The sequence below is a fragment of the Haliotis asinina genome, chromosome 5 (genome assembly GCF_037392515.1).
Source record: "Haliotis asinina isolate JCU_RB_2024 chromosome 5, JCU_Hal_asi_v2, whole genome shotgun sequence".
NCBI classification, from domain to species: domain Eukaryota; kingdom Metazoa; phylum Mollusca; class Gastropoda; order Lepetellida; family Haliotidae; genus Haliotis; species Haliotis asinina.
The window spans coordinates 22,365,344-22,380,177 of record NC_090284.1 but is presented as its reverse complement, the minus strand read 5'-3'; the positions used below and the strand labels follow the sequence as shown (position 1 = coordinate 22,380,177).

At 39.7% G+C, this 14,834-nt stretch overlaps 1 protein-coding gene across 14 annotated transcripts in view; it reads left to right on the top strand.

The window, feature by feature from the left end:
• Positions 1 to 14,834, top strand: part of LOC137285054 (calponin homology domain-containing protein DDB_G0272472-like) — a 168,086-nt gene extending 153,252 nt beyond the window's left edge. For 8 of the 14 annotated variants that reach the window (XM_067817246.1, XM_067817247.1, XM_067817257.1 and 5 more), the window contains 6 exons: positions 1,141 to 1,243; positions 1,631 to 1,707; positions 2,462 to 2,671; positions 4,370 to 4,496; positions 8,071 to 10,279; positions 11,701 to 14,834. In XM_067817246.1, coding sequence (XP_067673347.1) covers positions 1,141 to 1,243; positions 1,631 to 1,707; positions 2,462 to 2,671; positions 4,370 to 4,496; positions 8,071 to 10,279; positions 11,701 to 11,743 — 2,769 coding nt within the window. In that variant the 3' untranslated portion in view covers positions 11,744 to 14,834. The remainder of the gene's footprint in view (positions 1 to 1,140; positions 1,244 to 1,630; positions 1,708 to 2,461; positions 2,672 to 4,369; positions 4,497 to 8,070; positions 10,280 to 11,700) is intronic. The other 6 variants (XM_067817253.1, XM_067817256.1, XR_010956942.1 and 3 more) reach the window with 5 other exon arrangements.

Here is a 14,834-nt window from a genome sequence, read left to right as displayed (position 1 = left end):
TTGGTCAAATGTAGGTCTTAAAGGTGTGATTGACATGGACATCGCCATGCAAAAGTTACCTCCCTTTCATTTCCTTTCGTTTTCCTGCAAGTCAAGAATCAGTAAAGGATGTGTTAAATTTAGGTCCAGAAGGTCACAGACATCTCCATGTGAGAATTATCTCCCTTTAATTCTCTACTGTGAGGCAACAAGAATCTGTATAGATTTCCATTTGGGTCAAGTCTAGGTTTGAAAGGTGTGACTGACACAACAGTCACCATGCAGAGGTTATCTCCCTTTCATTCTTTACCTGTGAGGCCACAAGAATCTGTTGAGATTTCCATGTGGGTCAAGTCTAGGCCTGAAAGGTGCTATTAACACAGACCATCTCAATGTAATTGATATTACATGAGTCTGACAAGTACAAGGTAGATGGTTCGATCCTGGATACACACGAGATGCATGCAAGACACTTTGTGAGTGAAATAACCGTGAACAGAGAGCTAAACCCTCTTGTGAACACTGTGAATGACAATGAGACATTGTTTCTGTGTAACTGAGATAGTCATTACCTTCAAAAATAATATATATAATACAGATCAAGTTTGCAAACTAGCAAAATGGTTTTGCAATAACTGGAATCAAACTCACTAATTGCCATTTGTCAGTCATTGGAAGATGAAAGAACTTGTGAGTGTGATGGATTTTTGGGAGTTTAACTATTTAGACAACATGAAATTCAAAGTGCTGATGATGCTATTTGTGTATGAAGGAGCTGATATTGAGTCTGAATATGTAACCTTTAACCAGTGTTAAAATGGAAGGGAGAGAACTCTTGCATTGAACTTCAAATGATGTCCCTGACTGAAATACAGTGAACAGGATACGGCGACTGGCAGACTTGGCCTGATGCATGTCATTGTTTGTTTTATAGATTGATGCTCATGATGTCAGTTGCTGGATTACATATCTTATGGAAACATATCTTTGCTAATCAATTAACTTGGGTTGGTTGAAACAATACTTAAAATTATGTTTGAAGCTCCCTCTTTATTCAGTATGAAAGTATGTAAGACCATTTACTGAGACCATAATTGCTACTATGTAGTAGGTCAGGATGTGTTATTTGTATAGTAGTGTGACGTCTGTGCTGTGTTGCAGGTTGGGAAGTGGCAGAGTATAGAGGGTGAGGAACTGGTCAGCATCCAACTGATGGACCTTGTGGAGCAGATGAGGGTCATGCTGTTACAGGCATCGCAGTCACGTAAGTTGGTACTGACTGAGTGTTAGGAGTCATTCTGTCACAAAACTAGTCTCAACTAGCCCCAACATGGCTAGAAATATTTCATTACATTTTCGTTGACTCTAGACTTCTAGGCCAAAAGGATTTAACTAGATATGGGCTTCAGACAAGACTGTCTGTTCTCATAATCCATTCACCACTATACCACTTCATGTTCAGCCTGGTTCGTACATCCAATATCTTTCACCACTGTAGTCCATCAAAATGATTTTCAGAAGTATTTTTAGTCTGACCCTTTGTTCCCTTCAATATGTCCCATTGTTGTGTTATCTGTTTGGGTGACAGACGTCAAGGACAGGAACTCTGGCATTGTTGGGTATTGTCAGTTGAAGTGGTTCTGTGTTTCAGGTGAGGCCTCACAGAAGTCGTCTGCTCTACATAACTTTGAGAAGTTGTACAGCCAAGCCATGCAGCTGCAAGTCCAGGTAGGTGGAGCTGTTACTAGTAAAGCTGTCTGCCAGGTGCAGCTTATAATGTCTGATGCTGTCCTTTGCATTTGTGGAGGTGCCTCAGTTATATAGCTTATAATATCGTCTATAAATGGAGATGCTTTTCTGGGTTGAATCTGTCATATGTCTGAAATAAGTTGCAGATATTAGGGATGATGTTTTGGGGGTATTCAGTTCCAAATTCAGTTTAATTCTCCTAAATGTACAAGAAAACTACCTCTAATTTGAGAAAAAACACAATATGTGTCTTCCTGAAATGTTTAGTTGACCATAAGGAAGGCAGCTTTGTAAAGGCTTAGTTTGTCTTGGGTTCTCAGATGGTCAGCTTGCCTTCATGGGTACACGTGGGCCTTGATTTTCGAAGCCGTCTTAGCGCTAAGATAGTCGTAAGTTAATGTTAATGTATGGCAGTCACAACTATCTTATAGCTAAGAGAGCTTTGAAAATCTAGGTCCTGTCTTGATACAACTGACCCATGAAGGTCCAGGCTAGAAAAGGCCTTCATCAACCCATGCTTGTTGTAAGAAGGGACTAACAGGATCGGGTGGTCAGGCTCACTGACTTGGTTGACAGTTGCGCAGATCAATGCACAGTTATTTAGAGACCGTCACCATATGGCTGGAATATTGCTGAGTGTGGCATACAACTAAACTCACTCACTCTCTTGATACAATTGTATTATTAGAGACAGTGACACAACACTAACTCACTCATTGCGTCCATGCTCCAGATGAACAACCTCCGCCTGAGTCACCTGCAGCGGAACAAGGAGATCATGGACATCAAGAGGCAGCTGCTGCTGCAGGAAGTGAACAATCTGCTGCTCCAAGCTGACATCACACGCCGCGAGTCTGAACTCTACCAGTACCAGGAGTCTCGCCATCCGGCTACTGTCAAACGATGGAACACATTCGGAGGCGCAGACCGCGGGGTTAGAGTGGTGAGATTGTCAGCATGCTGACGCTGATCCTTATTTGTTCGCTGTAGATGGTCGTAGTTCTCCTGGTTTGGTTACTTTTGCACATCAGTCATATTGTGACAATCAACATTGATGCTGATTCTTTTTTTCTTGTAGGCTGAAAAATGTTATGGTGTACCAAATCATGTAAGTGCAGTCAATAAGTTGAATAAAATCTTTGAAAGTATTTATGTGTCTGTGTAAAATTCAAGAAATTTTCCATTCCTGTATGAGATTTAAAATTTTAATATTTTAGCAGTTGAGGTCTTGTTTTTAAATATTTACTATTTGTTCACTGAGTAAGACTTCTGATGATGTTTGTTTTAAGTGCAACTCTATACCATTGGCTTACAATATGTTTTCTCTATATAGTTCTATTCCTGTGTATTGGTGCTGGCCCTTATTACATTCCTGTGTATTAGAACCTAGCTTTATTCCTGCTGCTCCTACTTTCATTCCGGCATATTAGTGCTGCTTGTAGTTATGGTCCAGTTTATCCTGTCTATTAGTGCTACTATTAGTTTTATTCCTGCGTATTATGACTGTTCATAGTTATATTCCCGTGTATTGTTGCTCCTCCTAGATATATTCCTGAGTATTAGTGCTACACTTAGTTTTATTCCTGTGTATTAGTGCTATTCATAGTTATATTCCCGTGTATTATTGCTCCTCCTAGATATATTCCTGAGTATTAGTGCTACACTTAGTTTTATTCCTGTGTATTAGTGCTATTCATAGTTTTATTCCTGTGTATTAGTGCTATTCATAGTTTTATTCCTGTGTATTAGTGCTATTCATAGTTTTATTCCTGTGTGTTAGTGCTATTCATAGTTTTATTCCTGTGTGTTAGTGCTATTCATAGTTTTATTCCTGTGTATTAGTGCTATTCATAGTTTTATTCCTGTGTATTAGTACTACCCCTAGTTTATTCCTATGTATTGGTGCACCTCCTAGTTTTATTCCCATGTATTAGTGCTGCTCATAGTTATTTATTACTTCTACTCATAGTTTTATTCATGTACTGGTGCTGCTCAAAATTTACTACCTGTGAACTAGTGCTGCACATTATTCCATTTTATTGTATTATAGTAATGATGAGCCAACATATTTTTGGAAAGCTCAGTGAAATTATATTTGCTGTACCCACTAAGTCTTGCATGAATCTCTGCATGAGGGTCTGACAGCCCATCCACAGGAAGTTGTCTTGGAAGAGTCAGGACAACCAATCAGCTTTGAGGCCTCCATATCCTGGTTAAAAGAGACAGAAGCGTTCAGAATAACATAACTGATCTTCAATATTTGTTGAGCATCTACACCTGAAATAGTGTACTATGAACAGTATCAAGGGAATGTGTGGATTCAGTGCCAGTTTGCTTTTGATAAGATGGTAAAGAAATGAAGAAATGAATGTCAATTTTTATTTCTTTCACTTTAGAATGCTGTCAGCTGATTGGTTGCTGAGACATATGTTAAGTGAAAGTTTGCCGAGGGTACCACTGGAGCTGTTGTCAGATCTTCATGCATCTGATTTTAATGAGATTTCAGGAAAACAATGTTTTAATTCTATCAATGTCTACTGGATGTAAATAAGTGGCCAACTGGATATATCAGCTCTCACAAACTCCTTTCCAAAGACCAATCATTGTGGGAGACAGCTTCAGGTGGTTTCCATTGTTTCAGGTGGAGGGGCGTGAGGCAGACCGACCACCACTACAACGATTCATGAGTTTGAAGGAAACAGAAGTGACTTCCAGTGACGACAGCTCTCAGCCGGCTGAGAAACGTGACTCCATTCCATCCAAAACAGGTCAGTCAAAATACTGATGTCTGGGTAGACAACTGTGGAGTTAGTATACAATGGTAGCCTAAAATCAACTCTGTGTACATGCTGTTCTACTGTATTCTCTTGCAGTAGGTTAATAGTTGACGTTTACCTATAAAACTTTCCTTTCAAGAAATCCATATAGTATGGTATATGCGTGTGTAAGGACAGAGGATGCTATCTGAGTATGGTATATGTGTGTGTGAAAAGTTGATATAAGGTGTTCACTGGTCAAGAGGGTACATCAACCCAGGGTCCCTGAGGGTCCAGTAAACAACGTATTTATCTTACCGAACACCTGAATGTTAATTTTGAACTGTTTGAAGCATGAGTGTCGGATCGTACAGTTCAACCAACCTGTATCAATCAAACGATTCGAATCTTGCATCTTGTTGTTTTTTCCCGTATGTATTGTCTTAGTAAAGCCGCCGTGTTGTAATTCCCCTTCATAGTATTCACAGGGACTGCCTTTGAACGTTTTGTCAAAATCTATTCTTTGGAAAGAGAGCCAAATGTTTCTGTTATTCGGATGACATAGGAAAAAAAGATTTAGAGTAATCTACATTCAATTGATTTCCATTCGCAAAACATCGGTAATTTCTGTGCATTATGGGTCATTTAATGTTATTCAAGATAATATAAGTAACTAACACAAAATACTGAATGAGTTTTTATTGGCAGCGGGGTGTGCACCTCGTTTGTACACTGGGTACATTGAAAATAATAGATGAGCGCTCAGCCAATCAGACAGCAATATTTATGTGTGAGGTAAGATAAAGGATGTTATCTGAGCATGGTATATGGGTGTGTGTAAGGATAAAGGATGTTATACAGTTGTACATAAGGATAAAGGATGTTATACTGGTAAAGGGCAGTATATGAATGTGTGTATGATGAAGAATGGTATATCAGTGAAGGTTAGGGTAAAGGGCAGTATATAAATGTGTGTATGATGAAGAATGGTATATGAGTGAAGGTTAGGGTAAAGGGCAGTATATGAATGTGTGTATGATGAAGAGTGGTATATCAGTGAAGGTAAGGGTGAAGGGCAGTATATAAATGTGTGTATGATGAAGAATGGTATATGAGTGAAGGTTAGGGTAAAGGGCATATGAATGTGTGTATGATGAAGAATGGTATGTCAGTGCAGGTTAGGGTAAAGGGCAGTATATAAATGTGTGTATGATGAAGAATGGTATATCAGTGAAGGTTAGGGTGAAGGGCAGTATATGAATGTGTGTATGATGAAGAGTGGTATATCAGTGAAGGTTAGGGTAAAGGGCAGTTTATAAATGTGTGTATGATGAAGAATGGTATATGAGTGAAGGTTAGGGTAAAGGGCAGTATATGAATGTGTGTATGATGAAGAGTGGTATGTCAGTGAAGGTTAGGGTAAAGGGCAGTATATGAATGTGTGTATGATGAAGAATGGTATATGAGTGAAGGTTAGGGTAAAGGGCAGTATATGAATGTGTGTATGATGAAGGGTGGTGTGTTAGTGAAGGTTAGGGTAAAGGGCAGTACATGAATGTGTGTATGATGAAGGGTGGTGTGTTAGTGAAGGTTAGGGTAAAGGGCAGTATATGAATGTGTGTATGATGAAGAGTGGTATATCAGTGAAGGTTAGGGTAAAGGGCAGTATATAAATGTGTGTATGATGAAGAATGGTATATGAGTGAAGGTTAGGGTAAAGGGCAGTAAATAAATGTGTGTATGATGAAGAATGGTATATGAGTGAAGGTTAGGGTAAAGGGCAGTATATGAATGTGTGTATGATGAAGGGTGGTGTGTTAGTGAAGGTTAGGGTAAAGGGCAGTACATGAATGTGTGTATGATGAAGGGTGGTGTGTTAGTGAAGGTTAGGGTAAAGGGCAGTATATGAATGTGTGTATGATGAAGAGTGGTATATCAGTGAAGGTTAGGGTAAAGGGCAGTATATAAATGTGTATATGATGAAGAATGGTATATGAGTGAAGGTTAGGGTAAAGGGCAGTATATGAATGTGTGTATGATGAAGAATGGTATGTCAGTGCAGGTTAGGGTAAAGGGCAGTATATGAATGTGTGTATGATGAAGATTGGTATATCAGTGAAGGTTAGGGTGAAGGGCAGTATATGAATGTGTGTATGATGAAGAGTGGTATATCAGTGAAGGTTAGGGTGAAGGGCAGTATATAAATGTGTGTATGATGAAGAATGGTATATCAGTGAAGGTTAGGGTGAAGGGCAGTATATGAATGTGTGTATGATGAAGAGTGGTATATCAGTGAAGGTTAGGGTAAAGGGCAGTATATAAATGTGTGTATGATGAAGAATGGTATATGAGTGAAGGTTAGGGTAAAGGGCAGTATATGAATGTGTGTATGATGAAGAGTGGTATATGAGTGCAGGTTAGGGTAAAGGGCAGTATATAAATGTGTGTATGATGAAGAATGGTATATGAGTGCAGGTTAGGGTAAAGGGCAGTATATGAATGTGTGTATGATGAAGAGTGGTATGTTAGTGAAGGTTAGGGTAAAGGGCAGTATATGAATGTGTGTATGATGAAGGGTGGTATGGAAGTATGAGCAAGATGAAAAGGGCATTATGTGAGTATATGTAAGGATGAAGAGTAATATATCAGTGTTTATGTAGTATTCTCCATCTTTTAACTGCATGCTTCAAGGAATGAAAAAAACGAAGGTAAGAAAGTTAAAATGTTATATCAAAATTTATGCTCAAAACAATAGAGTAGCATCATAATGTAACCTGTAAGATCTATTGTGTTAAATACCTGTATGTTACATACACAAAAGTGACCCATGAAGGTGCAGGGTACAATCTATTGTGTTAAATACCTGTATGTTACATACACAAAAGTGACCCATGAAGGTGCAGGGTACAATCGGTCTTCATCAACCCATAAAAGGCAACTATGCTTGTCGCATGAGGCGACTAACCAGATTGGTTGGTCAGACTCGCTGACATGGTTGACACGTCATCGGTTCCCAGTTGCGGAGATTGATGCTCATGCTGTTGATTGCTGGATTGTCTGTTCCAGACTTGATTATATACAGACTGCCGCCATATAGCTGGGTTATTGCTGAGTGCGGTGTAAAACAGAACTCACTCACTCACTGACTATATAACACACATTAAATGATGATTCGACAGAATGTGATTATAGTTGTCTGCCTTTGCAATCTTTAAATACATGGGGGACATTGAAGATTGCATCAGCAGAATATGGAAAGCATTTTCACCTGAACAAAATGTTACTTTAAGTAAGCTATGATTTTATTTTGTGTTATTAAACTGAAAGACATATTTATGCAAAGAGATTGGGTCAGGTGATGCTGAACATAGCTTATGAACAAAATAGTATTGATTGTATTTGAAGTGTAATGTATTAATGCAGTTTTGATATTTACCAAATGTTCTCACATTATTCTGTAATCATTTTTGTTTTGAAAAGAATTAAATCTAAATGAAAAAAAAAATCATGTCAAAACTTAGTAGTTAAATGAAATGGGGAAGAATTTGTTTGAGCAAATGTTATGATGACAGTTTGTCTTCTGCAGCTGTGGAAACGAGGAAGCAAGAAAAAGTAAGAGAGCCCATTGGGCGACAGCCAGCTGATGGTGTTGTGTCAGTGTCGTCTTCTGATAGGGACGGAATTCATTCCAAATCTGTTTTACAACAGGATGAACAAACCACTGACCATGTTGAAAAACACCTGCAAACCTCGAAAGGAAGTGTAAAAATGCCTCTAGAACGCAAAGCTTCTATACATGATGATAATCTTGAAGTAGTATGCACTCTTAGTTTGCCTACTGCACTTGTTTCTCTGCCCAAGGATATATCAAAGACTGAGTTAAATGTCCCTAAAGTGGAGAAGGGGTCTCCCACTTTGGAGACACGTGTTGCTAAGCAGCCAGTGAGTAGAACCTCAGAGGGTGCTGCTTCCAGCCAGTCGCAACAAGTAACAGAGACCCCTGATGAACCCATTCCAGAGCGGCTTCGAGGTCTGGACAAACCCAGACTCGTCAAGTCTGCCAAGATCATTGATGATGAATATTCCCCGACTGAAACTGTGATGAAGTGTACAGAAATGCCTACATCAGTAGAATCGTATAAAGTTGAGAGTTGTCCTGTGCACAAGGCTACTCAAGATGTAGATATTACAGTCCACGGGAAACCTGCTCAGAGTCCAAAGATGAAGTCCCAGCATCCAGTGCAAGCGCGAGATGCATCACAAAGGGAAACTGAGGACAGCAGGGACACCTCCCCGAAGTCTGAGTCTGGCGCTTCTGCGGCTAAACCACCACTGCCACCATTCACACAAAGCACACCTGTGAGCACACATTCCCCTCGACCTCGTGCGTATTTGGATCCGGAGGTCCGATCACATAGTGCAGGCGAAATTTCCCATCAGAGTGGAGGCGATGATAAACCATTGTCAGACATGATCAAGAAGTTTGAGAAACGTGCCACTGTCTGTGAGACAGCACAGCACACTTTCGAGTTACGGAAAACCCCAAGTCCAACGTTGTACCTGCCGCAGGTGGGTTTGGTGTCACCGGTGCGTCGCCTCAAGCCTGCCGCTGAGCTCCTGAAGGAGAGTCAGCGGTACCGGAGTGGCCATACCGTGTATGCTGCCCGTCTGCGCCAGCGCTACCTCAAAGACGAGGAAGGCCGACAGCAACAACAAGAAAGGGCAAAGAGCCATGACAAAGAAAACATCTCCGCAAGCTATGTACAAACCATGGTACAAAGACTATCTAGAGAGGGCACACCCACAAAAAGTGTGGATTCTTCCAAAAATAATTCCTCATTATCATTACAAAGAAGTGATTCTCCGCGCACTCAATCTGAGTTTGTTTCGCATATTGTACGCAAACTTTCCTCTCCCAGTGGACCAGAGCATAAGTTCATTGTACCCCTGAAAGATGTGACTAATGACGGACAGGTTAAGAAGCTAGCAGAAGTGTTTGACACTTCACCTAGTCCAAAGACTTCGCCTGAAAGGGCGTTATCAGATTCAGAAGTCAAAGAATACCGGAAAAGAGAGAAAAGTCGAGTGCCTCCCTCACAACGCAGGTCTTGTGAGCTGGGGGCACTCCATGATCCAAGTTCTGTGATATCTAGTGACAGCTCCTTGAAACCAGATTCAACTATAAGTCCCACAAACCATCAATCCATGCCATTGTTGTTCGAGTCAGAGAGACAGGCTTCACTGGAGTGCGCTCAAAGGGACCGAAGCGCCACCTACAGTGCCAGTGAGCAAACACAAAGTAAGACAGGGAAAAAAACGGAACATGACGATGAAATAACTGTTGTCTCTCAAGAAACATTATCATCGTCTTCATCTCCACAAGCCTCCGGAAGCCTCTCACCAACTCAAGGGGAACAACCTGCATTCCCCAAATCACCAAGAGCAGGACAAAAAGTTGATTTCAGTAAATTGCCTTCACCAAAGTTACACAAACGTTCAGAAGGAGGCAAGAAAAAGAAAATGGGGACCATTGGTGTGCTTTGTCAACAATCAATGTCATTTGACCTAGGTGTGACTCTTCATGCAGTAGAACCTGAATCACAAACAAAAGGTGTGGTTTTCCGCAAACCCAAGCGTTCGGACTCGACTTCTCCGCCCGCTTCCCAGCGGTTTTCTTCCACCAGTTCGGAAGGGGAGGGGGCACCTGCCTCGCCAACTGATGACAAGAAACGGTCTCGGAGGCTTCTGGATTCCAGTTGGCTCCACAAGCCAAAGAAATTCTTCAAAGTTTCGAAGTGAGTTCCTAAATGAAAATGCTGTCTTACATCTGAAATAATGTTGTGGTTCTTATTGCGATCAGTGAGATATTTAAGGGGTTTACATTGAGATCTGTAATTACTGATTGGCATCATTTGCTATTAAAATTTCCAACTTAAGTTGGAAGGCTGGTACTTTTCCTTTCTGTCGGTCACAGTGATATAATGATATAGGAACGCTTCCATTGTCAAAATTTCACAGGTTTGTATGCTCTTTGATCATTAATCAGTCGTGAGTACAGACAGCTGTTATATGGTGTTGTCATCTACTTTTGGTTAAGAGTTGGAATAATTTGCAATTTGGATTTAAATTATTGATGCCTTCACTGATACAAATTTTGGGGAAAAACCCTGTCCCATAATCTAGCTTGTGAAATCTAAAGCCGAAATATGTAGGACTAGGTAACGCAAGTGGGTAATGTTCCGAGTGCTTATAGATTTTCAGAGATCTGCTGATACAATACAACCACAACATACTGTGTTACTGACACAGTCAATGTGTGTAATCTGAAAATAACAGTATCCTTCTTGATCATTCTGATACAAATATTTCAGTATGTGAAGATCTGACACACCTTCTTCCATAGACAGTCAGCTGACTCGAGAGCTAAATTTGGTGGCTATTCTAAACAAAGGATGTGTGGGTTCCTAAGGCAATCAAGACTTGTCAAAGCTTTCTTAAAGAATCCGCTTCATTTCCTTACCATCTTAATTCAGATATTTTAATATTTTTTTGACAATAAAACAAAAAACACAGAAAACACCAATACCTAGGTGGCATTTATTTGAAGTAGATACACATTCTTTTAAAAAGCACAGCTTGGACTGTGTCAACTAATTTCATGGATACTTCCCAACCTCTAAATGCCACCATAAGAAGTTAATGGCCTTTCATTCAGGTTTTCTGTTTGAATATTAACTCACGTAGTCAAAAATGCTTGTAGTGAGAATAGATAAGCCCTTATCCTGATGGCCAGTTACAAAATTCATCTAACTTGACTGTCTTTGGAGTTGTCATCAGTTCTCTCACCTAAAAAAGTCATTGTAACACAGAAGATGATTGGTCTTATTTCTTAAGATTACAAAAAGCATAATGTCTAGTTTGAAAATATGTGTAGGTTTCCATTATAATATCTTTTGTAGATGGATTTAAATTAAAGTTAGGAAGTTAAAATGACACTGATGAGAAGCATGTAACTGAACGGCAATCTTCCATTTTTGTTTTTTTTAAGTTTTTACACTAACAGTCAATTTTGAAAATATTTCAATCATCCTCGAAATAATCAGAATGTCTGAATTGCTTATCACTAACATATGAAAATGCAATAATCCATTCTTATTCCTTGACTGTATTTTCATACCGTGTATGGAAATAAGTTGGTTGTTGATCGCCGTTGTAGGTGCACATGCTGTAACCTTCAGTGTACATGCCAGCACCAGTAGCTTGCCGTTATTTCCTCAATGTCCTGATTTTCTCTGATCAGATGATACCCATGGCTGGTCAGGCCGATAATGTTCAGTCCGTAGGTACGTACGTACGTGCGTCCATCTTGTGGTGTGCTTGTTTGTCTGTGCTATATGTGGTTTATTTGACATCTTCTAATCTTTCTCTTTCAGTCTAATACTATCATTTCCTTCAATTCTTATTCTTGTAGGAGTAAGGAACCATATCAAATAGATCGATTTATTTTTATACAATTCGTACATTAGTATCAGAGTTAGTTGATGATAGTGAATGTACCTAAAGCGAAAAAGTCATCTTGATATTTGGAGAAAGCTGAAATCTTAGTATTTCTTTATTCATATTTATTCACATATGTAGATACAGTGTCATCAAAAGTTGAAAGAAGAAACCAGTGAATGATTTCACATATGCCTTGACAAAATTTTCAATTACAGTAAAATAAACATCATTATCCTGTCGAAATTGGATTTGAAAGAAATTCTGTAAATTTTCTTAAAGCCTGAGAGAACCTAGTTTCTACATTTGGAATTAACCCATGATGCAACAGTAAAGATAGTTTGTGGCTAAGATATTTAGGACATCAGCAAGGTTTGGTACTGATTGAACAGTTGTAAAGGCGTGGCTTGCACTGTACTGACCACACATCATGCCCCTTCTTCATTCAAGAAATACCAATATATTGATAGTACTGGCTTCACGAGTGAGCTATTTTCTGCACTGTACAAATCATTTTGTTTGATGTTGTATTGCGAGCAAATCATCGGGAATAATTAGCGTGAACAAGCTTACTGGCTAAGTTTTTTTCATAGCCACAGTTTCAAGTGCATGACTTGCCACTAAGTGGTATTTATTGATCATCTTTTCTTGCATGTTATATCCTCCATATTTATACACTCTGATGTAAGAAATGTGTTACAGAGCAAAGTAATTATCTTTGTGCTTCCCTTTAGGTCATAACTGATTTAAGTGTTAAATGATTGGAACTCTGTATCTGAATGCACCATGTCTGATATGTCAGTCAGTTACTACATCAACAAAGTGCAGAATTAAGATAACTGGTGATGTTTAGATTTGAAAATGTCGTTGAATGTGTTGGTTAGTTTCAGCTTGGAGCCACAAAGTAAGTTTTGTAAATAGAAATCAGTGTAACACCTGGAGTGGGAAACCTATTTGTGTCATCTGAACAGAATAATGTTACATGCAGATTGTGTCTGTAACTAATGTCCCCTTAATATATTCATTTAACTCAAAATAGTCTGTGATAGATTGTAAACATTTGGCTATAGTTTTAAAAACTTTCTTGGATGGAAAGATCCAGAAAAATCATTAAGGTATTACTTACTTACTTACTTTCCTGTCTTTCTGAACTGTCTTTCTTGCTATCTTGTTGTAGCATGTGTTGATAAACCCTATAATCTAGTGTGACTGATTGACAGATGCTGATTGGTCAGACTACAGAGAGGGCAGCACATGCTTGGTGTCGGGGCAGGCTCAGACGTCATGTGTCGTCCTGATGGAGTGGACAGGAAATGCTATGCATTGTGGGAAGACCAGGTGTGATGAGGAGCCTGCCTTGTTGTGCTGGCCAGGCGCTGGCAGCCATGTTGGATATCACCGACTCAGGATGAAGAAGACAACACGGTCCCGCGTCTTGACCTTTCTGCAATTTCCCTAGCAGCTGGCTTCAGTCAGACATTATTTCGCTTTTTTCATTTCGTCTTCCGATCATATCTTGTCATCATCATAATCACAGATGTCATCATCATCAGGAACATCCTCATCACCATTACTGTTGTCAGTGTAGACGTGATCATCGTTCCCAGCTAGAGCTCGTGTACAGCAATAGTAAAACATGTCAGTGCGGACTGACTCTCTTCATACATGGTGCTGAACTTATTTGTAAATGTTTGTCTTCAGTTTGTAAATATTGTTTGTAAAGAGGAGATGTGCAGTGCAGCACCCGGGTGTCGCACAGAACTTCAGTGTACAGAAAGTGTACAAAGTTCTTCTAAGATATACTACATCAATTTCACTGTATAGATAAAACCTTCAGTTGGTCTGTGTAAAATGCAGGTGTACAGTTCATCAAAGAAGCTGTTGAAAATACTCAAGTTGTGTTCATATTTCAATGCAAAAGCTAAGCTGGTTATGTATATTGTGAACATGTGATATGAAGAAAGTGGAAGCTCCACGTCCCGGGGCAACGCCATGACCAGTATTACCCTTCAAGAACAATCCTGACGGCAGTCCGCTGTTATAAATCTAGGTTATCTTTCTCCTGTGATGAGCTGATATGGCACATCTCTATCCACTTCTATTTATTCCATAACCTTTCAGGTACTGTTGGGCTTTGTTCTCTCCCAACAGCAGCATGTTGGCCAGATGCTGTCATAGAATATCTTGTAACTACATACATGAAAGTATCGTGCAATTTAGACATGCTTTTACAGCAGCCTAAAGCCAGCTGAATCTGCACTTCACTATTAAAAAAAAAACTGCAGAAGTTAACTTAATGTAATTCAAACACATTTAGACAAGAAAAGCTAAGCACCAGTGTAACTCAAGCACACATGTAGACAACAAAAGCCAAGCACTAATCCAATTCAAGCTCATGTAGGAAAGAAATGCTGCAAAAAATAATTCAAGGAAATAAAAGCTAAGCACGAATGTAAGACATGCACCAATATAATTCAAGCACACATAAAAAAGCTAAGCACGAATGTAAGACATGCACCAATATAATTCAAGCACACATAAAAAAGCTAAGCACCAGTATGATTCAAGTACACAGACAAGTATCCCCACAAACCCAAGCAGCATCTGGCCAAGCTGTGTTACTGTATGATCTCTCTTCTATTCCCTAGTGCCAAACATTGAGGTGGGGCACTGACTGCTCTCTCAGCCACTAGGACCACCCACAGCACTGGTTTGGGTACCTTGGTACCAGGATACCCCGATGTAATGCTGTGGACGGTTCTGAAGTGGGTGAACAAGCTGGTGGGCAGCAACTTGGTGCAGCTCTCTTGGCTGATGCACATCTCTGAACAAGAGTAAATGTATCAAAGTCAA